General features: G+C 45.8%; 1 protein-coding gene across 1 annotated transcript in view; it reads right to left on the bottom strand.

Annotated features, from left to right (window-relative positions):
* The window catches only part of INTS12 (integrator complex subunit 12), a 61,420-nt gene that overhangs the window by 14,104 nt on the left and 21,041 nt on the right, over positions 1-26,275 (bottom strand). Inside the window, exons 4-5 of the mRNA XM_030190765.1 lie at positions 16,650-16,837; positions 8,974-9,133 (exon numbers count right to left, since the gene is read on the bottom strand). Coding sequence (XP_030046625.1) covers positions 8,974-9,133; positions 16,650-16,837 — 348 coding nt within the window. The remainder of the gene's footprint in view (positions 1-8,973; positions 9,134-16,649; positions 16,838-26,275) is intronic.

Below are 26,275 nucleotides of genomic sequence, written 5' to 3' on the forward strand. Positions count from 1 at the left end.
AATAAAATGGGGTCACGTGATGCTCTTTAGCTGAGCGGAAGTCTCTAAGCCAAGCTCCACTCCGGCCACCCCAAATTCTTCAAATTTACCTGTGAGATCTTCCATAAGTGGGGCTAGATGATCCCTGACAGCGAGATTAACATCCGAGGTGCCCTGTGGCGGTGTTCCAGTGCGTTTTAACAGCTGAATAAAGCGTTATGCCCGCAAAGACCCCACGGGTAGGAAAGCTCCGGGTGCAGACCTCGGGCCTGAAGATGGCAGCGGCGCCAGTGAGTCCTCCATCAACGAGTTTATCAGCGGAGTCCACTAAAGATTTACTGTAGCAGATATCAGTTGTGCTTGAGGACAAATTGTCTAAGCTGCAAACGTTGGTGGATCACATCCGAGACTCCTTGGAGCGACAGGGATTGCAAATTCAGCAGGCGGAAACCATATATCGCGCCAGGATGATCGTGCTGAGACGGCAGACATGAAGATTCTAGCGCTTGAGAAGCAATGTCCACTTCTACTGCAGCAAGTTCATGATCAAGAAAACAGAGGCAGCTGAAATAATCTGCGTATTATAGGTTTGCCTGACTGTAAAAGAAACGGCCCTATGGAACTTCATCGAGAGGTGGTTGCCGGAATACCTAAACATACAGTTTCCAGATAAGGTGTTAAGAGTTGAGAGGATCCATCGTGTTGGGGCCTTGCGTGAGGGGGAGCAGCGACCGGCACCTGTGCTGGCCAGAATACTCAATTATGCGGATAAAGATAGAGTACTACAGGCGTACAGAGGAAAGAAGTTGATTGACTACAATGGTCATAAGCTGCTGCTGTTCCAAGATTACTTAGCACGTGTTGCGGATCAGAGGAGGCAGATGGGCCGGCATTGTAAGCACCTTTCTGACAAAGGGATAAGATTTGCACTGTTGTATCCGGCAAAGGTGCTTGTGGTGCATGACAACAAAACTATCTTTTTTACCGAGCCCAGGGATTTGGGCTCTTTTGTGAATAAGCTGCAATGATTGACGGTGGTGCGCGACTTTGCTATACAATGCTGCACAGGTGCTGAGCAGGAGTTTGGTTTATGTCTTACACATTTTCACTACTGCTGAGCAGCCTGATGACGACTGGCAGCCTGGACCTCGGTCTGGGGCTGGGGTGAGCCTGAAGGAGAAGTTGGACTTTTTGTCTTTTTTTCTTCCTCGTTGGTTGATTGAAACAGGGGTGCCTAAGTTCGTCTAAGTATGCTACTGCTTTAGATTTCCTGTTTCTTAGGAAGATCTTGTATTGCTTATAGACGGGAGTGGGGAGGGAGGGGCATGGGAAGGTTAGTGGTGCGGAGGAAGAGGGATGCTTGTTGTGATTTGGTATGGGTTCTGTGTGTTTTCTCTGTTGTTCTTTAGGGTGGGTTGGCTGGAAGGGAGGGGGCGGGTTTGGTTTAATCCTTGGGAGCGGTTCTGTCTTTGGGGGGGGGAGGGGGGAGGGAGTGTGGGGAGCGTTATGAGGGATAAGTGCGGTCCTTGTTTGCTGAACTTCTATAGGGCATTGTGGGGGGGGGGGGGGGCATTGCTATCACAGAGTGTCTGGAAGGGGAAATTATGTTTTGTGCTGTCAGTTCCACTTCTGTCTGGGGGACTCAGCTGGGAGGTCTTCTGGGCACATTGAAAATAGCAGTGTATTCGTTTGATCCTCGCTTGCTGACAGTGCTCCATGGTTGCTCTTTAAAGTGGTATCGTTGAATGTTGATGGTGTCCATTCTCCGGTGAAAAGAGCAAAAAATTTGCAGGTGCTCAAGAGATTGCATACAGATATAGCGTTTTTACAGAAACCCATTTCGGAAAAGCAGAACACCTTAAAGTAAATAGGGACTGGGTGGGGGATTTATATTTTGCTGCTTATAATAGCAGGCAGCGGGGAGTAGCCATATTGTTTAAGAGAAGTGTAGTGTTTGCGCTGCACAAGTTGTACCAGGACCCAGAAGGTCGGTTTCTAATTGTGGCAGGGTTACTGCAAGGACAGCGGGTAGCTCTTTGTAATATTTACGCATTTTTATTCTCACAAGTTCTTTACACTTTTGGTAGCGCGTTTGGCCGCCTTCAATGAATATCCCTTAATCCTGGGGGGGGGGGGGGGAGGGGATTTTAATATCACTAGTGACCCATTGATAGACTGCAAGCCGCCCAAAAGACCTTCCAAAGACCATGAAGAGAAAGGGGTAAACTTCCTTATTCAAGAGATGGGGGTGGTGGATTATTGGTGCTTGCATCATACAGATGAGCGTGATTATACGTTTTTTTCCCAACCTCATGGGGTCCATACACGCCTGGATTACATCTTACTATCGCACTCTCTAGTTCGGGGAGCTGTGCAGGCAGGGATAGGGACGCCCGATGTTTCTGACCACTCCCCAGTGTGGGATGAGCTAGAGTGGGGAGACAGAGCGGATATGTTTCGTTGGCGTATGAACCCTGCTCTTTATCAAGATTGGGAGTTTCGAAAATATCTACGCCAGGGGTGGTTGGACTATGTTGCTGAGAATGACGTTCAGTCTGTGGGGCCTCGCGTTTATTGGGAAGCAGCTAAAGCGGTGATCCGAGGTAAAATCATAGTATACACTGCATCTTTAAATAGAGATAGGGAGTGTAAGATTCATGATCTTTCGAAGCAATTGGGAGATGCCGGAAGGGCTTTTGTTTTCAGCCAGTCTGATGTATCCTGCAAGGTTTACTTTGATGTTAAGAAACAGCTTCAGGCGGTGCTGGACGCTAGGGCTCTCTATAGTATTAAGCTTTACAAATATCACCTTTAGCAGTGGGGCAATAAGACTGGTAAATTGTTGGCTTTTTTAGTGAAGCAGAGGTCAGCAAAAAGTTACACTGGCCGAATTAGGGATGCTGCTGGAACCCACCATACGCGCAGGGAAGCCATACAGAAGGAGTTTATCTGGTTTTACACTAACCTCTATGGTAAAAGCCCTTTTTCCATTGAAAAATGTGAGGAGTTCTTTACTAAAGTAACGCCAGATCAGTTGGCTCTCCTCAATGCTCCTTTGTGAGGGATTGAGGTGCAGAGAGTCATTAGGCAGCTGAAATTGGCAAAGGAACCAGGCCCAGATGGTCTTAGTACTGAGTTCTACAAAACTTTGCAGGATCTGGTGATCCCTTCCTTTATCCCAATGTGTGAAGATTTGAAAGACTCGCGAACTATGGGCTCCACCCTGAATCATGTTTATATCACGGTCCTCCCCAAGCCGGGTAAGGATGTTGATCTTGTGGGATCTTATAAGCCTATCTCGTTGCTAAATCAGGATGTTAAGATTTTGGCGGCGGCCCTGGCGTCTAGGCTCAATTCGTTTCTGCCCCTTAGTCCACAAAGATTAGGTGGGTTTTGACCCGGGAAGGTATGCTTCTGCCAATATACGGAAAGTAAGCCTTATTTTTGCTAGAGGGGAGTCAAAAGTCGGGGGATGCCATCTTGGCCAGTCTGGATGCAGAGGCCTTCGATAAGGTGATTTGGGAGTATATGTTTTGGGTGCTACAGCAATTTGGTATTCGGATGACATTTTTAGACTGGATTCGTGCACTCTAAAGTAACCCCTTAGCTCAGATTATTATCAATGACAATCTGACTGAGAAGTTTTCATTGCATGGGGGAACCAGGCAGGGTTGCCCGTTATCCCCCCTTTTATTTATCCTGACTCTGGAGCCTCTCGCAGCACGGACTCGTCAGGACCCTGCCTGGTCAAGGGTGTCCATGTGGGGTTGGGAGTATCGAATTAATTTGTTTGTGGATGATATGCTCCTCATGCTAGACAACGCGTCCTCCAGCTTACCGCAAGTTATGGCCATCATACGGGAGTTTGGTGTGTTCTCTGGTCTTAGTATAAATTTCGGGAAGTCGGAGGCATTACCCATCAGCAGTCCTTGTGTGTGCGCCTCTCTGTCCAGCTTCCTTCTGTCCTGGGCCGGGGGGGTCTTAAGTATCTTGGGGTATACTTGGGGGCGGATTCGGCTTGGGTCTACAAGAAAAATGTCTTGGAAAAGCTAGATGGGATATTTTAATAGTGATCACCAGCCCCAGGCAGGCCCCAGCTAGCTCAATTTTAAAAAAATTACACAGCACATGTCACACAATGTTAAAAATTATGATGAAAAAAAAAGTATTTAAATTTTTATTACCGGCTCCTATTGCTGCTGGGCTGGGCTTGCCTCGAAATAATGTCAAATCATGAAGAAGAACCTTCCAGGGCCAGGCTCGTGCTCCTCACCTCCGCTCCGCAACCCTCCTGTAAAACGTGCACTGCATGGCGTGCACGTGGTGGTGGTGGGCTGGACTGGAGTCCTGGACTGGCAGCTGAGCGGGTGCCGCCATTCATTCCAGGCAGCTCCGCGCTCCGGAACTTTCTTCCGATCTGGGCGCATTCAGAGCTGCCAAGGGGTCCCAATTTTTGAGAGGGAGATTTTTAGTACACACCCCCAGCCCTGCCCTACTCTGTATTGGCTCCACCCCCTGACACACCTTAATCCCACTGCCATTTCAGAAAATATTTTATTTAATAGTCTAATACCCTTTTCAATTAACTTTCAGAGGCCAAATCCTCCTGCCTCAGGTCAGGACATCCTCTCCTGACCTGAGGAAGGAAGTGTTGGTCTCTGAAGACTAATCAAAAGTGTTTTAAAATCAGTGAAGGTATCACCTTATTTTCTATTTTATGTTTTATTTGCATTTATTAGCCTTCATTAACACAGCTACCACATTGCTTTATCCTAAATTAAAAATAAAATTATTTTCTGTACCTTTGTTGTCTAGCCATTTACTTTTTCTAATTGTGTTCGTCCCAGTCAAGATTCTGCATTCCTTTGTCTTCTCTTAACTCTCTTGCCAGGGTTTCCTGTTCATTTGTAATTTTTCTCTCCTTTTTCTTTGTTTTCTTCAATTTATTTTCTGTCTCACTCTCTGTCCAGATTAATTAATTCTTACTATCCATTCTTTAATTTCCCTCTTTTTACTTCATCTACCTATCCCTTTTCATCTTTTCCTCACTTTTATTCTCACCATGCCCCTTCCTCTTATTCTCCAGTCTTTCATTAACTCTATCCTCTCCCCCTTTCTCTCCCTATCCTTTCAGTGTCTCTCCCTCTCTCTGAATCCAGCGTCTCCTCTTTCTCTCCCTAACCTTCCATCCAGCACCTTCCCTCTTTCTCTCCTACCCTTCCATCCAGTGTCATCCCTCTTTCTCTCTCCATTCTTCCACCTATTACCCTCTCCCAATCCATCCATCCATTGTCTCCCTCTATCTCCCCTTCCTTCTAGACAGTTATCTCTCTACCCTTTTCCATTCAGCATGTCCTCTCTCATCCTACCAGTGGCTTTCCTCTTTCTCTTCCTACCCTTCCATTCAGCGTCTTCCCTCTTTCTCTCTCCATTCTTCCACCTATTACCCTCTCCCAATCCATCCATCCATTGTCTCCCTCTATCTCCCCTTCCTTCTAGACAGTTATCTCTCTACCCTTTTCCATTCAGCATGTCCTCTCTCATCCTACCAGTGGCTTTCCTCTTTCTCTTCCTACCCTTCCATCCAGTGTCATCCCTCTTTCTCTCTCCATTCTTCCACCTATTACCCTCTCCCAATCCATCCATCCATTGTCTCCCTCTATCTCCCCTTCCTTCTAGACAGTTATCTCTCTACCCTTTTCCATTCAGCATGTCCTCTCTCATCCTACCAGTGGCTTTCCTCTTTCTCTTCCTACCCTTCCATTCAGCGTCTTCCCTCTTTCTGCTCCCTCCTTCCAGCATTTTCCCTCTTTCTCCCTCCTTTCATCCAGCATTTCTCCATTTGACCAGCTAAGGTCTCCCCCAGTTTCTCTCCAGCAGCTTCTCTCTCTTCTGCCATTTTCCATGTCCCCTCCTTCTCTCCCCCATCTTTCTACTCATCTCTCTCTCTGTACCCCTCTTCCATCTAGCATCTTCCCTCTTTTTGCCCCTCCTTCTAGCATTTTTCCTCTTTCACCCTCCTTTCATCCAGCATTTCTCCTCTTTGTCTCTCCATCTGACCAGTCAGGGTATCCCCCTTGTTCCCCTTCCTTCTCCCCGCAGCCTGTCTCTCCCCTGCTCTTTTCCATGTCCCCTCTTTCTCTCCCCATCTTTCTCTGGCTCTCCCCTGCTCTTTTCCATGTCCCCTTTTTCTCTGGCTCTCCCCTGCTCTTTTCCATGTTCCTTCTCTCCCCATCTCCCACATGGCTCTCCCCTCTTTCTCTCCCCTGCTCTTCTCCATGTTCTCTCCCCATTTCTCTCTCTCTCTGGCTCTCCCCTGCTCTTTTCCATGTCCCCTCTCTCCTAATCTCTCGCTCTCTCTGTACTCTCCAGCATCCTCTTCTTTTTTTCTCTCCCCTCTGCTCTCTCAGACACCCTTCCCCTACCAGCCACGTTTCCTCTCTCACTCTGGCCCTCTGAAGCAGGAACAGCAGCAGCGTCGTCGTCAACACAAGAAGAAAAACAAGCGCGGGGCCGCCTGCAGCAGCCTTCAGTCATGCGCTTTCAGCTCTCCCATCCTCTGCCCCCGCTGACATCAATTTCCCGTTCCGGGAGCAGAGGACAGGCAGAGCCGACAGTGCATGACTGAAGGCTGCTGTGGGCGGCCCCGCGCTTGTTTTTCTTCTTATGCCGGCTGAACTGAAGTGGTGGCTCGGCGAAGCGCCTGTTTTTGTTCCTGCTGCTGCTCAGGAGAGAAGCGGCGGCCGCAGCTGCATCAGTGGAGTTCAGCGGGAGACCGGGAGATGACCCGCCAAAGCGGGAGACTTGGCAGATCTGCGCATTGGGCAGGACTGCCCTGGAGGACTCAGACAGATCAGCTGATCGGACGCACAGCGGCGCGACTATGACCAGCGTCGAGCCAGGCGAGCTGAGCGCAGTGCTGCTTCAGATTTCAGCGCCCCGGAACGAAGGTGGAGATGTCGGATCATGGATGGGTGGGCCTGGAGGGAAAGTGGGTGGGCCTGGGCCCACCCAGGCCCACCCGTGGCTACGCCCCTGCTTTACAAATGCTCCCATTCTGGGTACGTGGACAAGAGGATCGTCTATTTTGAAGCATTATCAGCACCTTTATTTGGCATGCTAAGAGGCCTAGGATATCCTTCACTAAGTTAACTTTTGGCAGGGCCCAGCTGGGGGGGGGGGGGGGGGGGGGGTTCGGCTTCCTGATCTGAGGATGTATAATGTTTCGGCGCTTCTGCGTTGGGTGCATGAGATCCATTTGGGAGTTCATTTCTTCGCTCCAGCTTACCATCCTTTTGCAGTGCTCGGTCTTCAACAGTTACAGGGTTTGGCAGTTTTGCAGGGAAACCCTTATTTGGGTGCTCTGAGGCGGACGTGGGAGTGGTGGCGGGCTCGAGCTGGAGGTAGCCCTTTTTCTACCTTGGTAGGTAATCCCAACTTTCCTGCTGGCTATGGTTCCCCCGTGTTCAAGTGCTGGGCTGAGAGTGGATGTCGCTACTTGAGGCATCTGAGGCAGTTGGGGGGGGGGGGGGCAAGGACTTCCCATCTTTTGATCAAATCCGGCGTGCTTGGAGTGCCCCGAATCCTCACTTTTTCACGTATCTTCAGTTGCGGGACTGTATTCTGACCCTTGAACAGCGCTGTGGCTTTCCAACATGTGGACTTGTTTTTTTTCTAAACCTGCCATCCAAGTCAAACGGGCTTTCCCAGTGGTACCAAGTTTATTCGGGATTCCAGTAAGGCCTGTTATTTGGAAAAATTAGCGGGAGAGTGGAGCCAGGATGTGGTGGAATGTGTTTCAGAGGCTCAGCTGGGGGCTGTATTTGAATGTGTCAATAAAGTGACGCCTAATGCGGCACTGCAAGATATTCAGTTCCAGGTCCTACATAGAGTGCACATTACTAAGCATAGGGGGAAGGCCACGGGGTTGTGGGAGAGTGATTTGTGTGTTAAATGCAAGGCAAGCATTGGAACCTTCCTGCATACCTTTATGGAGTGTCCGGCGTTGTCTGCGTTCTGGGTCGGTGCACTGAGAGTCATTGAAGATACTTTGTGTTGTGCATTTGGCTGGTCTTACTCGGTAGTGCGGCACACTTGTCACAGAAGGGCCTTGGGGAGGCACAGTGTAAGTTTGTGTTATTAGTGACCTTCCTTATCAAAAAGTGCATTTTACAGTCCTGGGCTGACCCGGCTCCCCCCTCAATAGCTGCCTGGCATGGTTTTATGTGGAAAATGGAAAGCTGGCTGCTTACTTCTCTTAAGTTTTCAGTTTCAGTGGGGCACCGTCAGTATCGAGATATTTGGAGCAGATATGTTTCTTTATATGTATCAGAGACTGCTGCGGGAGACTTGCTTCTTTGAGTGCTCGTGTGGTAGAAGGGGGGGAGGGGAGGGGACAAAATTAAGAAACTATGAATCGGAGGGGGGGGGGGGGAGTAGATGTTTGTTTTTGGCATCTAGAAAGATGGGGACGAGTTTGTTCAGTTTGCATTTTGCCTTTGTGCATTCTGTTCCGATTTGTAATGTGCTTTGTTGTAGCGCTTTTTGATGCACTTTGTTGTATGCACTTTTATGATTCTCTGAGAATAAAACACATTGTACCTGTTCATGTTGCCACTAATTTTTTTTTTTTTTTTTAAACAGAGGATGGGGTAAAGCTAAACCTCTTTACACTGTAGTCATCTTTGTCTGGGATACCAAAGGCAGGAAGAATTATTCGGCTTCTACATTCAAGTGCAAAGCCAAATGCTCTCTTCTCAAAAACACCCAAACTGAAAAGGTTTTGTGACGATAGAACTAAAATATTGAAAGCTGAAATGCAACAGAGAGGAAAACACTCCCACTTCAGCAGAGATGGTCCTCGTGCGACAAATATGTTGCTTGAGATCATTAATATATGATCTACTCTGTACTCTGAAGTAGAGGGAAAAGATGGAATATGAATGTTTAAAATCCGTCACTCACAGTTTAAAAATCAAAAAAGTCAGTTCTTACCATTCTTTTCATTTGTCTGGTACAGCGGGCACAATACCAAACCAAACGTGGGTCGTTCACATCTTTATCTGTCACCTGGGGCTTATGGCAGTCTTGGTGGTAGAGATTGTGACATTCCTGGCACTCCACTAACTGATTCCCTGAAAAGACTGTCATTTGCCTGAAAAACATTAAGTTAGGCTTCAAAACCAAAAATAATTAAAAATGCATGTACATACACATATTCATGCACACATAAAGATAAAAACAAATATGCACACGAGGAACCCCTATTCCAAAGATATACCATTCCTTTATCTTAAGGGAACTTCATTGTATATAAGATCTTCCATAAACAAAAATGAGGCAGATGAGTCAACAAAAGTTTCACTAAGTTCAAACTTTGCATAGGATTAGCTGTGTTAATCTGTAGAACAGATAATGGGTGGGCCACATGGGCTTCTAACGAAGCCCATGTGGATATCTTGAAAACAACTGGATTGTGGCCCTCGAGGACCGTGGTTACCCACCCCTGTTCTAGTGGATTGTTTCCTGGCAGCTAACAGAGAGGCCGATGCAGAAAGCAGTGTCTTAGAGCCAGGGGTGTAGCCAGACACCCAATTTTGGGTGGGCCTGGGCCCAAGATGGGTGGGCAGAAGAAATCTGACCCACAAGTGATTTGGTCTCTCCCTCTCTTGCCTGCATGCCATATGGTCTCTCAAACACCCCCCTCCCTTTTAAGTAGCAGATTTTCATTGTTCATGTTGGCCCCACAGCCTTCCCTCTGATGCAACTTCCTATTTCCACACAGGCAGGAATACATCAGAGGGAAGGCTGTGGGGCTGATGTGAACAGTACGCATCAGTCGCTTCTCGCTGCAGGCGAAGATCTGCTATTTACAAGGTATGCAAGAGGGACAGTTGTTGGGAGTTCTCAGCTGGTGGGGCTTGGGGATCCCTGCCAGCCACATCATGCTTGTGCTGCTACTGGGTGGGCCTGAGCCCAAAGTAGGTGGGGGCCTGTGCCCACCCAGGCCCACCCTTGGCTACGCCACTGGTTAGAGCTGCTGACTGCACGTGGGGTTCCTGCAAAAAAACTGCCACAGGATGCAATAATCAATGAGCATGCAAATTATTGCTGCAATTGGCTCACGCACTGACAGAATGGGCGACACTTGTCAAATGCCCCCTCCCATCCCTCTCGACCACCATCCCTGGTAGTCTAGTGCCCGCGCCCCGAACCTGCACACCCACAATTTAAAAAAAAAAAAAAAAAAAAAAGTCCTTAGAAATCTAGTCTAATTAGAAAATGTGTCTGGCCATATGGTGGTCCACCCCATGCCCAATTTAAAATAATTAAATCCCAGGTGTCCAGTGGCACCTCTCAACCCCTCCCCAAGTCCACCCCACTATACCTTTGAAGAGAGGCAGGAGCAATGCCAACTCGCTCCTGCCTCCAATGAAAATGCCAGTGCCCTGCCTGATGCATCCTGGGGATGCACAGTGTGGGTCCTACTGCCATATAAGGGAAAATTCCCTTATATGGCAATAGGCCCTACCCAGTGAATCCCCAGGATGCATCACACAGGGCAGGGCACCAGCATTTCCCAGATGGTAGCACTGGAGGCAGGAGCGAGTGGGCTTCGCTCCTGCCTCTCAAAGGTACAGTGGGGTGAACTTCAGGAGGGGTTAGGAGGTGCCACTTGACACCAGGGATTTAACTTGGGGGTTTGGGTCCAGGGAGGGGGTTAGCTACTAGACTACCAGGGATGATGATGTTCGGGGGAACAGCTAGACCACCAGTGAAGGCAATGCAGGCATCCGGGGTAGGGTGGAGTTTGAGGGGAGAAAGGGTGCCGGTAGATACCCACACCTCTCAACCAACCTTTCTACACTGCCCCGGATTTTTTTTTTTAATTATGCTGCGGGATAGCAAATTCACTGCATTTGCACGCAAGAATGGAATCCCTTACCACAAGAGTTAACACTCGTTGAAACCCTTTCTGCATTGTATCTCATGGTAAAACTGAGTTAAACCCTTGGGAAGCTTTCTGCATCGACCCCATAGTAAATAACAGCAGATTAGGACTGAAAACAACCATCCAGTCTGTCCGCTGCTACTCCATGTAATTACTGAAAACACAGTACAATTGTTTTTGTGCTATTTGAGGTTGAACCACTGTTTTGTGAAGGTTCTTCTATAGCTTTGTTGCCATTCTCTAGCACTATCATTTTTTGTCTATCAATATATTTTCCATTTCTTCAGACAGCAGAGGAGAGAAGTTATTAATGAATGCTCAACATCCATATTGTCAGCACCAGGGTACTGATGTTTTGGTGAATAACTCCAGGAGTTATTAAAACTAGAAAAGGACAGTAGTTGGATTGACATTTCAACTGACAACTGGTACAGAGATGGAAACCAGGATGGGACTATGAGAATTGCTGTGGTCTGATCTTACCTTGCTCTAGTTATGGATACAGTGATGTGAAAGTTTTTTTCCCCCCCCTCCTGATTTCCCCTATTATTACACATATCAGGGGCATAAGTAGCGTGTTATGGGGGCCCTGGGATCCACCTACTACTACTACTATTACTACTACTATTTAGCATTTCTATAGCGCTACAAGGCGTACGCAGCGCTGCACAAACATAGAAGAAAGACAGTCCCTGCTCAAAGAGCTTACAATCTAATAGACAAAAAATAAATAAAGTAAGCAAATCAAATCAATTAATGTGGACAGGAAGGAAGAGAGGAGGGTAGGTGGAGGCGAGTGGTTACAAGTGGTTACGAGTCAAAAGCAATGTTAAAGAGGTGGGCTTTCAGTCTAGATTTAAAGGTGGCCAAGGATGGGGCAAGACGTAGGGGCTCAGGAAGTTTATTCCAGGCATAGGGTGCAGCAAGACAGAAGGCGCGAAGTCTGGAGTTGGCAGTAGTGGAGAAAGGAACAGATAAGAAGGATTTATCCATGGAGCGGAGTGCACGGGAAGGGGTGTAGGGAAGGACGAGTGTGGAGAGATACTGGGGAGCAGCAGAGTGAGTACATTTATAGGTTAGTAGAAGAAGTTTGAACAGGATGCGAAAACGGACAGGGAGCCAGTGAAGGATCTTGAGGAGAGGGGTAGTATGAGTAAAGCGACCCTGGCGGAAAATGAGACGGGCAGCAGAGTTTTGAACCGACTGGAGAGGGGAGAGGTGACTAAGTGAGAGGCCAGCAAGAAGCAAATTGCAGTAGTATAAACGAGAGGTGACAAGGGTGTGGATGAGGGTTTTGGTAGAGTGCTCGGAAAGAAAGGGGCGGATTTTACGGATGTTGTAAAGAAAGAAACGACAGGTCTTGGCAATCTGCTGGATATGAGCAGAGAAGGAGAGAGAAGAGTCAAAGATGACCCCAAGGTTTCGAGCTGAGGAGACAGGGAGAATGAGAGAGCCATCAACAGAAATAGAAAACGGAGGGAGCGGGGAGGTGGGTTTGGGGGGGGAAATGAGAAGCTCGGTTTTGGTCATATTTAATTTCAGGTGGTGTTGAGACATCCAGACAGCAATGTCAGACAAGCATGCTGAAACTTTGGTTTGGATGCAAGGTGAGATATCAGGGGTAGAAAGGTAGATTTGGGAGTCATCAGCATAGAGATGGTAGGAAAAGCCATGGGATGAGATTAATGAACCAAGGGAAGAAGTGTAGATAGAAAAGAGGAGGGGACCAAGAACAGAACCCTGAGGTACGCCGACAGGCAGAGGGATAGAAGTAGAAGAGGATCCACCAGAGTGAACACTAAAGGTGCGGAGGGAGAGGTAGGAAGAGAACCAGGAAAGGACAGAGCCCTGGAATCCAAGTGAGGACAGGGTACCGAGAAGTATGCTGTGATCAACAGTGTCAAAAGCAGTGGAAAGATCAAGAAGAATGAGGATGGAATATTGACCTCTGGATTTAGCCAGTAATAGGTCATTGGAGACTTTAGTAAGCGCAGTTTCGGTTGAGTGGAGAGGGCGAAAACCAGATTGTAGTGGGTCAAGAATAGCATGTGAGGAGAGAAAATCAAGGCAGCGGCGGTGAACAGCACGCTCAAGTAATTTGGAGAGAAAAGGAAGGAGGGAGATGGGTCGGTAATTAGAGGGACAAGTAGGGTCGAGTGAAGGCTTCTTAAGGAGAGGTGTGACCACAGCATGTTTAAAGGTAGCAGGGACAGTCACAGTGGAAAGTGAGAGGTTGAGAATGTGACAGATAAAAGGAATAAGAGCAGGAGAGATGGCATTAAGAAGGTGGGTGGGAATGGGATCAGAGGAACAGGTGGTACATTTTGAGGAAGAAAGGAGAAGTGTAGTTTCCTCAATAGTAACTTCAGGAAAGGAGGAAAGGGAATGAGGGGAAGGAGAGAGAGGGGAACGGACTAGTGGAGGGAGAGGTGATGAGGTAGAGAAAGCAAGGTTTATCTTTTGAACCTTGTTGTGAAAGAATTCAGCAAGGGTCTGAGGAGATAATGAAGGGGGAGTTGGGGGAGGGGGCACCTTGAGGAGAGAGTTCAATGTGGTGAAGAGAAGTCGAGGATTAGAGCCAAAAGAGTTGGTCAGTTGGATATAATAATCCTGTTTGGCACATAAAAGAGCAGATTGGAAGGAGGTCAGCATGAACTTAAAGTGTAAGAAATCAGCAAGGGCCCGAGATTTCTACCAGAGGCGTTCGGCGGAGCGGGTACAGGAACGTAGGTAGCGGATATTAGAAGTCAGCCAAGGTTGGGGTTTTGTACGCCTTACAGGGCGGGTCATAAAAGGTGCAAGAGTGTCTAAGGCAGAGGATAGAGTATTGTTGTAAGAAGAAACAGCCTCGTTGACAGACGTGGATGGTGCCACAGTAGAGAGGAGGTTTGAAACATGGAAGGATAGAGATGAAGGGTCAATATCGTGAAGATTCCTAGATAAATTAGATAAGATAGGACGGGACTGGGAGGGAGGAGATTTAAGTGTGAAAGTTATAAGATGGTGATCAGAGGAGGGAAGATCAGAGGCAAGGAAACTAGAGGGTGAACAGTTGGAGGAGAAGATGAGATCAAGACAGTGACCATTTTGATGAGTGGGGAAGGTGGAGCATAGTTGGAGATTAAAGGAGGACGTTAAAGCGAGTAACTTGGAAATATAAGAGTTGGAAGGATCATTAGCAGGAATATTAAAGTCACCAAGGATGAGAGAGGGGGAGGAAGGATCATGGAAGAAGGCAAGCCAGGCGTCAAAGTCACTGAAAAAGGATGAAAGGGACTTATCAGGGGGACGATAAATGACCGCTATTCGAAGAGGCAGAGGAGAGAAAAGGCGGATAGAGTGGACTTCAAAGGAGGAAAAACAGTGAGATTGAGGTGGAAGAAGGGGTTGAAATCTGGAGGAGGGAGAGAGAAGTAGTCCAACACCGCCCCCACTACCAGCAGGGCGAGGAGTATGTGAAAATAGATAACCGCCATGGCACAGGGCTGCGACTGAAGCAGAGTCATCAGGGCAGAGCCAGGTTTCTGTTATGGCGAGCAGATGGAGGTGACGCGAGATAAAGAGGTCCTGGATATAGGCGAGTTTGTTACAGATAGAGCGGGCATTCCATAGGGCGCAAGAGAAGGGCAAAGAGGAGGGGAGTAGAGAAATAGAGATGAGGTTAGAGAGGTCGCAGTGAGATCTGTGGAGTTGGGATAATAGTTGGTGAGGGGGGCCAGGATTGGGATTGATGTCACCGGCTGAGAGTAAGAGAAGGAGTAAAAGAGAGCGGAGGAGAGTAGAAGAGGTGTGGCCACTTTAGGCTCAAGTCCAATCTACTTTAATGGCTGGCAGGGATGCTCATGCCCTGCCAGCATAAGAAGTCTCCTATGCGAGTCCCTACCCATGTTGTCTGAGCAGCACTTAAGTCAGCCGCTGGCACACATGCTGCCAATGCTGGCACTCTCGTGCATGCTCAGTTCAGCGACTCTGAACTGAGCATGCACGGGAGTGCCGCCGATTTGAGCACTGCTCTGGCTACACATGCAGGGACTCACTCAGAAGATCTCTTCAGCTGGCAAAGCTTGGTCCACCAGAAAAGGCATGGTTTAATGTGGGAGGTGGTGTATGTGTGTGTAGGGGGGGAAATATGTGGCCCCCTTGGTCCACCTCTGAGCCCATCTTAAATGGACTACTGGCTACACTATTGACATGTGTCACACTGAATGGTTTTAATCTATAAATAGAATGCAGTATTAGACAAAGGGACCCTAAGTAACACATAGAACAGTTTTAAAAATTATCACTTCATTTATTGAAGGAACAAACTTACCAAATACCCATATTACTGCTGTGAAAACATCAAACGTCCCCTTAGTTACTCAACCAATTGACCAAATTAAATATCTATTTATATGTTCCATCTTTGCTTATACTCTAGGCTGTCTATGAAAATGTCTTATTACGTATTGTGTTGACATAGTAACGCAGTATACTATTCCATACTTTGTACTGTTTAAATATTTTTACTGCTGAATTGTCTATTGCTTGTTTGACTTATTCTTGCTGTATACTGCCTTGAGTGAACTCCTTTAAAAAGGTGGTAAATACTAAATAAATAAATATATATAAAATAATCGGGGAAAGCGGAGGGGGGGGGGGGGGGAGATGGACTTTCTACATCACTGTACTTAACAAAATGGATGGATGAACTGGAAGTGTCTGTGGAAGGCTCGTTCAATGGAAAGAGATCCATTACCAGAATTCCTCAGTGACAGAATATTACCCACCATCTGTTGATCTAAGGACCATTCATATGATTCTACATAATGAGCAAGTGTATCTGCAATCACACTTTGCCTGGATGAAACATCTACTTAACCATTTGGTCTTTGTCATTGTTTAGAATGTTACTAACCATAGGCATAGTTTAGGGTGTTATTGGGGGGAGGGAGTTAATGCTCCCCTAATTGTTGGGATGTTAATGTTGAATTGGTCCAGCTCACTCTGCTGCCAATGTGACTTCCTTATTCTTGTTTCCTTCCCTTTCCCTCCCCAAAGAAAGCAGGCAATCTACACTGATGTTTTTAACCCTAAGACTGACAGAATGAAATTCTAACAAAGTGAACTCAAACACCCATCCTTCCAAGGTAGATAAAATGATTATTAACATAGTAACATAGTAGATGACGGCAGAAAAAGACCTGCATGGTCCATCCAGTCTGCCCAAGAAATGTGCCACTTTTTGTGTATACCTTACCTTGATTTGCACCTGTCTTTTTCAGGGCACAGACCGTACAAGTCTGCCCAGCACTATCCCCGCCTCCCACCATCGGCTCTGGCACAGACCGTATAAGTCTGCCCAGCACTATCCCCGCCTCCCAACCACCAGCCCCGCCTCCCACTACCGGCTCTGTTATCCAATCTCGGCTAAGCTCCTGAGGATCCATTTCTTCTGAACATTATTATTATTATACTTCTTGCACTGCTCTATAGCGGATAAATTATGATTTCTATAAAATAAGTGAAGCAAAATGTTAGATTTCTGGTTTTTATATAAAGATGGTCATGCCCCATTTGTTATTCCTGACACCATTAAAATCTCCTGTCACACAAGCTTTCTTCCATTTTATTATTATTGTACCAAGGAAATATGAACATATCCTCCTGCATTTACTAGATCTTAACATTCCAATCATTTGCTGTTTTCTGTAAATTTGAACTGGCACAAAATACTTACCGGCAAACTACACAAGCCAAGCCCATCTCCATAGCAAAATCCTCAGCGCTGGTCTCATCAAAACTGGATAGATCTGGCATGGCCAGGTCCTTGCTGGTCTGTACAGTGACCGGAGAAGAGCGAGCTTCTTGCTTCTCTAGCCTGGGCTTCTTCTGAGGCTCACCTGCTTCACTGAGGTCTATTTTCATCTAATTATACAAAAGCCAAAAAAAACCAAAAAAAACTGATGGTCATTTGGACTACTGCAATGATATCTATGTTGGATGTAGTGCAGCCCTTTGTCGTAAGCTGCAGACACTGCAAAACACTGCAGCAAGGCTGATCTGTAGTACAGAGTCAAAAGTGCAACTCCATTGCTGCATACTTTCCATTGGTTGCCAATGGAGGCCAACTCCATTTTTAAACGTTGTTTGGCTTATTTAACTCTTTATGAAATGCTCTCATTAATTTTTTTTCACGAATGATAATTATGTGGCAGATTCCAGACATTATCAGATGTTTCAATTTCCTTCCACTTATAAAGTGATCTAAAATCTGAATTGGAACTGGCCCCTTCTTATCAAATAACTAAATGGTAGAATATGCTTCCTTTAATTGTTTGTCATCAATCTAGTAATTTGTTGTTTAGAAAACAACTCAAAACCTGGCTTTTTCATAAGTTTCTAAGTGCTAGCTTTAATTTAGTATAATTGTAATTTCACAGGAAAAATACCTGCTTTTTTTTTTTTTTAATGATTGTAAGCCGCACTGATCCATTCACTGGTTTATGTGGCATTAAAAGCACTGATTGTATTGTATATTGTATTTATTTAATTTCTGCACATGTAAATATATGCAAATATATTGAAGCATGATTGTTCTGAAAGTGAACTGGGTTTTTACAGTATGATATACATATAAAAAACAAACCTGAAGCATAAGTGCTCAACAAAAAATGCATTAAAAAAAAAAAAAGCTAGTCTCTGTTTTCCCCTCTCCTTAACTGGTGGGGCCAACGGGATCACTACTGAGGTTCTCCAAATGCTCCTAAACAGGCTACTATCAGGAGAAGGCAGCGAAAGTTTGGAAAATGGAACCCATCTTTGGTGAACCCAAGATACACAACATTGTAAACAGAGCAAGCTTTTGAACAGTAGACTGCATCGCTGTCCAGAGTTAAATGTGAAATCTATACAAAGTCATACATACAAGTGAACCAGGCTAGAATATAAGAAGCCATACATTTTTACAGAAGCAATAGGATGAATATAATTAAAACAAAAACCCAGCCAAAACATACAGTGCATCTCTTTGTCAACATATTAAAATAATTGGAATGATAATATTAACACATAATTTCTGTGAACGTTCTCTAATGATCTTGAAGTGAAGAAATATTCTCTGAGCAAACTCTACGCAAACTGATGCAACAACATGAAGAAATGCTATTCTGGGTCAGCAAGTGAAACCTGGATGCCTTTAACACTGTTTTGGCCACTGTTCAAGGGAACAATTTCAGCCTTGTGAGGAAACAAAAACCAAGCAGAAATGCTTTATTTGCTCACATCTTCCCCTCCTCTTCTCCCAGTAGTAGCAGCTCAAGGCAAGTTACATTCAGGGACACTAGTAGGCAGATGCTCTAAACTTTGGCACTGTTCCAAACAGCGCCAGAGAAATACTACCAGATTAGTTCCCTAATGTTCAGTGTAAATTTAGGTGCAATGTTGGCGCTGAGCATTAGGGAGCTGTTTCCAGTTCTGTGAGACATCCGTGCCTGGGCATATGCTCATGAGCCCAGGCACAATCCTCCTGCAGAAGAGGTTTGACAAGTAAACCTACTATAGCCCTGGTGGTCTGGTGGACCTCAGCCCCCACCCCCAAACACAAACCCCCCCACTGAAAACACACAGAACTTCAGTGGTCCAGTGGGACTCTTGCCAGGACTGACCTGCCCTCCACCCCCACCCCCCAGGCTAGCCATGGTCTAGCAGTGTTCCCCATCCCCCAGCCCCTTCGTACCTTAGAGAAAGAGGACGGATTAACACTCCCTCCCTCCTCCTATGGGTGCTACCTCAAAATGGCGGCACCCTGCCCGGTGCATCCTGGGATGCAATGGGTGGGACTTAACTACCAGGATGCACCAGGTAGGGCGCCGACATTTTGAGGCGGCACCCACAGAAGGGAGGACGTGCTAGTCCCTCCTCCTTTTCTAAGGTAAGAGGAGTTTTTTTTTTGGGGGGGGGGGGGGAACCACTGCTAGACTACTAGGGCTAGCCTGGGGGGGGGGGGCAGGTCAGGCCAGGAACGGGTCCCACTGGACCACCTGGGTTCTATGTATTTTTTGGTGTGTGTGTGTGTGTGTGGGGGGGGGGGGGGTTTATGTGTTTGGAGGGGTGAAGGCTTGTGTTTGGGGGGGATTTAGGGGGGGCTAGGGTCCACTGCCTTCACATCTTTGGGGGCCTCCCCATTTTTCCCAATGCCTTGGCAAACCCTAACACCAGCTCCAAGCTGGAGTAGGGTTTGCCACGGGACAAGAGGCCTTGTTTGGCAACTGCCCACTGTGCAATTGGGAGGCATGCGGTTAACCCTCTTTTGCATGCATTTGCATATAATTACCATTCAGAGCTGGAGAGCTCGTTGTTTCACACATTCACTGGCTCTGATCATTGTGCACTAGAAAATGTGGGCGCTAGTCTAGTGCTAATGGCCTCTAGACCAACATGGAGTTATCTTGAATAGGAGGACGGTACCGTGAAAAACTTGATGACAGCTCTAGATCTGCTGTTAAGTTTTGCACGATAAAAGTGTACAGAAATGTCTGTGCATTGGCCAGAATGCTCAGTTTAATACAGACGAGCTTGTTTGCATAGCGTTATATAGGCAGATGCTTCGGGGAACAGTAAAAAAGGGACACAGAACCCCTTTGTGCATAAGGCTTTAAATAACGTTTGCTTTAGATTTGCTACAACCAGTTTAAAGCAACATGTTGCAAGCACGGTAAACTTTGTGCATCTCCCCCTGAGTTCCAGATTATAACACTTGAAACGAAAATAACATGTCTACTTCTACGTATGAAGAGAGACTTGCTGACCTGAACATGTATACCCTGGAGGAAAGGAGGAACAGGGGTGATATGATTCAGACGTTCAAATATTTGAAAGGTATTAATCCGCAAACAAATCTTTTCCGGAGATGGGAAGGCGGTAGAACGAGAGGACATGAAATGAGGTTGAAGGGGGGCAGCCTCAGGAAAGATGTCAGGAAGTATTTTTTCACAGAGAGGGTGGTGGATGCTTGGAATGCCCTCCCGCGGGAGGTGGTGGAGATGAAAACGGTAACGGAATTCAAACATGCGTGGGATACGCATAAAGGAATCCTGTGCAGAAGGAATGGATCCTCAGAAGCTTAGCCGAAATTGGGTGGCGGAGCAGGTGGGGGGGAAGAGGGGTTGGTGGTTGGGAGGCGAGGATAGTGGAGGGCAGACTTATACGGTCTGTGCCAGAGCCGGTGATGGGAGGCGGGACTGGTGGTTGGGAGGCGGGAAGTACTGCTGGGCAGACTTGTAAGGTCTGTGCCCTGAATAAGGCAGGTACAAATCAAGGTAAGGTATACACATATGAGTTTATCTTGTTGGGCAGACTGGATGGACCGTGCAGGTCTTTTTCTGCCGTCATCTACTATGTTACTATGTTCTAGAATTCTAGAGGTAGGGGTAAGAGGCTGATGGGGATGGCAATAAGGAGGGTTCTGAGACCTCAAAGGCCTTCATTCATGGACACCAAAGTTGTTTTACTCGTGGTCTAGACCCAAACTCCTCTCCTAACCCAACCCTAGCAGCAAGAATTTTATTTTATTTTTTAGAATTTAGCTCATACTTTTTTAGTAGTTTAAGGCAAGCTATATTTGGGTACAGTAGGTATTTCCCTGTCCCTAGAGGACTCGCAATTTAAGTTTGTACCAGAGGTAATGAAGGGTTAAGTGACTTGCCCGAGACCACAAGAAGTGTCAGTGGGACTTGAACCACTGGCCTCGGTGGTTCACAGCCTGCTGCTCTAACCACTAAGCTACTCCTCCTACAACCCTAAACCACATAAGAAATGACAACAGTTGTGTTCCTGGGAGGAATATACAATAAGGTACTTAGTTCTGGGCACTGTATGAATAACCTTCTGCCATACGTTCATGCTAACATCAGTTTTTCTCTATATTTAAAAGCACTGTTCTTCTATCCAAAAAGCTGTTAAAAAAAAATCTAACTGAAGGACTAATACACACTGCTGCTACTAATATAATTGTTAATTGCAGAGCTGACAAGCTCTGCAAGGAGAAAATAGATAAATGCAAAAGGAAAAAATAATCTGACATTTTTATTATTAATTATTCCTTCTTTTATGATCCTCTGCAGGACTCTCTTGTACCAAACACTGATCTCCGTGGAGAGGCCCAGACGAATAGCAAAAGGTCACCCTAATTTGTTTCTCTCTCCCTGAATTGCTCCATGCTGACAGATACCTTTTTCTGCCTAGTGCATGAAAATCTGGAAACTAAAAAATGACAGCCGACACAAACACAGCAACTGGCTCACCTATTCTGATAAAACTTCAACCCCATTCAAAAAAGCTCAGCATGATCATGCTTTTCCAATTATGTTTGCTTTCATTAATGGAAATTGAGGGATGATGCTCTCATTGTTTTCAGCTTCCTTAGTCAGATATTCAGGTTTTACAAAATATGGATTTAACCCTTTTATATCTAATCGGGAGTTTGCCAACCAACTGGTGCCCATTACCTCATTAAGTTGCAAACAGATCTGAGATCCATGAGCAAATTCCTGTACCCAACTGTGGGCGACCTATATAAAATCTGGGGGTATATAACATTCACCAAGGTGGGTCCCGCCCCGGCAGATCACAGCTAACGAACATGCCCTATGGAATGCCACATGGAACACTGAGTTCGCCATGAGGAAAGCTGCGATTACAATGTGTTGAGCAGAATATTCATGGGATTTGCTATTCAACATATCATAGGACATGGTTATTATGGTGCAGTGGGTTGGTGGGAAGGGAATGCAGGCTGGAGAGGACAAAGAAGGGCCAATTTCAGGGAAGGACATTTTAGCTAAGCACAGTAGAACTGTGATCTAATTACTACCAGGTCAATAGAGCTGCTTAGTATGACTGCACTGATTCAAACAGAATTTTCTGAATTGTTTCTACTGGTCAATTTTAATGCATATATAGGGGAAGGTTGTACTAGCCATGCACATTTGTTGTTACTTACACTTAAAGATACAAGCCTTCTCCAAACAGTTATCTGTTACTCCTCACTCATAGCATATTTTAGATCTTATTTTTTGTACAGAGTTTCTACTCATGAAGATCAACTTCAGATCACATCTATTCTAGTGCCATGGTCAGATCATTATTTGTTTTCATTTTGTCAGAAGCAGTAGAAAAAATATCTGGATATGTTGTGTGTAATGCAACACAGAAGTGGGACTCTTAAGAGGTAATCCTGACAACCCCATTGGTTAGGTGAGCTTTCAAGATATGCACTACACTAAACAAATAGATTTATGGAGAAGTTTGGAGTGGAGAAGTAGCCTAACGGTTAGTACAGTGGGCTGAGAACCTGGGTTCAATTTCCACTGCAGTTCCCATGTGACCTTAGGCAAGTCGCTGAACCCTCCATTGTCCTAGGTACCAAACAAGATTGTGAGCCCTTATTCTCTTGTCTGTCCTAATTAGATTGTAAGCTCTGTCAAGCAGGGACTGTCTCTTCAAGTTCAAGTGTACAGCGCTGCGTACGTCTAGTAGCGCTATAGAAATGATAAGTAGTAGTAGTAGATGTTATTCAGATTGTGTTTCTTCTAGGGATTCAGCCAGATAAGATATTGATAGTAAATCAATGTTTAAAGCAAGTGATGACTTGGGTATGGCAAGAATTTCTTGGATCTTTTACATAAAAACTGTTGTATATCACATATACCTTTTTACAGTTCAGAGTAGTTACCAAAATAAACCAGGCATACCTGGGAATTTACAAATCATTAGAAATAAACAATGATTAACCTGAAGAGAACACATATTTCTGAAAAATGTACGTTTTAAACCTATCAAACATGCCTGTTCAGAAGTGACCTGGCCTGTGTCAGGGGAGATTAAGCTAGATCCCAGGGAATGTATCAAGACTGGTGCTAAATGGCCAGGTTTACATTTCTCAGAATCCCATTGCTCTTCACACAGGTGAAGATGTGAGTAATGAGGGTGAAAGAACTAAAAGTGCTTGGTTCCCAAATGTACACCCAGATCAAGCTGTAGTAAGGATGGGCTGGGTGGGATACAGTGTGCCCTATCTGAAGTCTTTAGTCAACAAAACGTGACACTTATATTTTTACAAAATAGCTTGCTCACAAGCGTAACATGCTAAGTCATGGAAGGGGCAATATGTAATGTAAGCATGCATTTTCAGACTGTGTACATCATACACAATTTTTCAAAGAGAAACAAAGCGTGTATTCCTATTTCAAAACTAGCTGCTGCCATGTGTGCACATGGAAAGTATTCATGGACTTTCATCTGCTCTAAGGTAAGGGGGTAAAATTGTGAACATATTTTACAAAATACTACATACAGAGAGGGTAGTTCTATAAGGAACCACCTAGGTTTAGGTGGCAGGAATGCACACAAATTTGTCAATTGCACACATTAAGTGGCCGCTTACATGTGTAAATGACTCTCAGAGTACCAACTAGCGGAAAAGCACGTGCTATAGTTGGAAGGTGCATACTTTGCCAGTGAGTGTGTGCATAGGTACATGCACAAATTCTAGCATTCTATCATTCGTGCATGAATGTGCTAAGATCTATAAATGATCTTGCTTTAAAAGTAAGCAAGTTTTCTGCCACGTGCTAATATCCTATAAAGAAAAGTAGGCATTTACTCTTCTTAATAGAATAGGCTTGAGTAGAGAGATGTGGTAGCCGTGAAATGGGTACCTGCTTACCCTCTTATCCTAGGTGCCCCATTATAGAATTACATTCTCAATGCTTTACTCCCTGACCTAAATACACTCAAACATTTTTTAGTACCAATGAAAGTACATGTGTTTCGTACTCTCTATGCACTTTTTAGCTGCTCTGAAAGCAATTAAATTAACCTATTTATCCAAGGAAACTAATCAAGGAATGTACTAAATTATGTCCAATAAAAAAGGTATCTTATTTTCTTTTTCATGTTTTATTTCTATTGATTACCTTCAAGAACTTTGAAATTTCACTATAAAAGACCCTATGTAGGAAAAGCAGAAATACTTACATGTACCTAGTGTTCTCTGAAGACAGCAGGCCAATTATTCTCACATCTGGGTGACATCTGATGGAGCCTGGTGCAGATGCTGATTAGTTGAGTACAGTAGAAAATTCTAGCAGCATCCCACCACACACATGCAGGTGCCTTTCCCGCGCAACGTGTGAGCGCGAATCCTCCAGTCAGGTGAAAAAAACAAAAAGCCTACAACAAAATTCAACTCCTAGGGGAGGTGGGAGAGTAGGTGAGAATAATCGGCCTGCTGCTCTTGGAGAATAGCAGCTACAGGTAAGTATCTTTGCTTTCTCAGAGGACAAGCAGACCTTCTTATTCTCATATCTACGAATTCCTCACTACCAGACTCACTGAAAACAAGAAAGCTAGGACAACTGAATCTCGAAATGGCAAGACATACTAGCTGTGTAGGTGCAGCCTGGAACAGAATAAAACAGGGCCTGGGTGAGGACTATGTTGAGATGCTATGACACAGTAGGAGATTTGGTAGGGGGCCTGTGTCAGCATCAAACCTCTCATAAAGCAAACAACTAAGGCTGTACAGAGATGGACTTCCATCCTACATGGTGATGGTAAGCACCAGTTGCAACGAGATGACCCCTTACAAAGTTGGTTTTCAAACCAGACTCAGAGAGGAATAGGAGATACTCAAGCAGTTTTTGTGTAGGGCAAGAGAAGGGATCTAAGGCCTTGCCCTCACACCAGTTGGCAAACCTCTTCCACTTAGTTGAATTTTTTTGGAAGCCAGCAAGATATGGGGGACACCCTCAGGCGACCCAATGGGTTCGAGTTCTATGCTCTCAACATACAAGCCATGAGGGCTAGTGATTGGAGTCTAGGATGCAGAAGGGGGCCCTTGATTTGCATGGTGAGTGTCAGAAAACAATGCAATCTCCACGGATCTTGTAGGACAACTTCAGAAGAAGAAGAGGGAACCAGATCTGCCACAGCCAGTAAGAAGCGATCAGAATCAGAGTGCCCTTGATCTTGCCCAAGTTTCAGCAAAGTCTTCTCTGTGAAAGGTATGGGAGGATACACATACAGAAGTCCCTCCCCCCCAATTTAGGAGGAAGGCATCTGACGCTAGTCTGCTGTGTGACCCGAGCTTGGAGCAGACCTGAAAGACTTTGTTGTTGAGTTGAATGGCGAAAAGATCCATCGAGGGGGTGCCCCATTCTCACAAGATCTTCCGGGCTATACCCGTGTTTAGAGACCACTCAACCAGTTGCAATATTCTGCTCAATCTGTCTGCCAGGCAGTTGTTCTTGCCAGGTAGGTAAGTGGCACACAGGTCCAATATCGTGAAGTTCAGCCCACTGCCACCATGCCCACCGCTTTCTGACACAAGGGGTAGGATCCTGTGCCAATCTGCTTGTTGACACAGAACATCCAACCTGGTTGTCTGTTTGAATGAGAACAATTTGGTTCTGGAGTAGATATCTGAAAGCCTTTAGAGTGTTAGTCCTGAAATCAAAGAGAGTGTCGTGGAACTGAACCTCCTGAGCGAACCATCGGCCTGGAGTGTGAAGCTCCCTAATCCAGGTTGGATGCATCTGTTGTCAACATCTTCCGAGGTGTGGGTCAGTTCTGGTGGTATGTGAATGACATCCGTTAGGTTCCTTGTCACTTGAGACCAATGGGAAGCTAAGGACCACTGGGCTGTTCTCAAGTGGAGCTGTGCCATGGAAGTGAAACGCACAGTGGAGGCCATGTGACCCATCAGTCTCAACATTTGCTGAGCTGAAACCTGCTGGCTGCTGCAGACCAGCAAGGCTAGCGTTACTAAGGTACCCGCTCTTGTTGAGAACGGAAGGCCAGAGTCTGCGCTGTATCTAGAAGGGTTCTTATGTACTCCAATCAATGGACTGTAGGTGGGACTTGGGGTAATTTATGATACACCCCAGTAGCTTTAACACTTGTACAGTCATCCTCATTGACTCCTTGGCTCCTTCCTGAGATGTGCTCTTGACCAGCCAAATGTCCAGGTAAGGAAACACATACTTCCAGTCTGCATAGATACGCTGCAACTACCGCCAGACATTTGGTGAAAAGTCTGGGTGCAGACACCAGAACAAAAGGCAGAACAAGATACTGGTAGGGGCATGACCCCCACTCGAAATCAGAGTACTTCCATGACTTGGAATTATTGAACAGAGGGTACAGGCATCCTTCAAATCCAGAGAGAATAGCCATTTTCCTGAATTAGAGGAAGGGTGTCCAGGGAAAGTATCCTGAACTTCTCCTTGACTAAGAATTTGTTCAGGGCCCTTAGGTCTAGGATGGGCCGGTATCCCCCCATTTTTTTGGTCACAAGTACCTGGA

The sequence above is a fragment of the Microcaecilia unicolor genome, chromosome 2 (assembly GCF_901765095.1).
Source record: "Microcaecilia unicolor chromosome 2, aMicUni1.1, whole genome shotgun sequence".
Taxonomy (NCBI): Eukaryota; Metazoa; Chordata; class Amphibia; order Gymnophiona; family Siphonopidae; genus Microcaecilia; species Microcaecilia unicolor.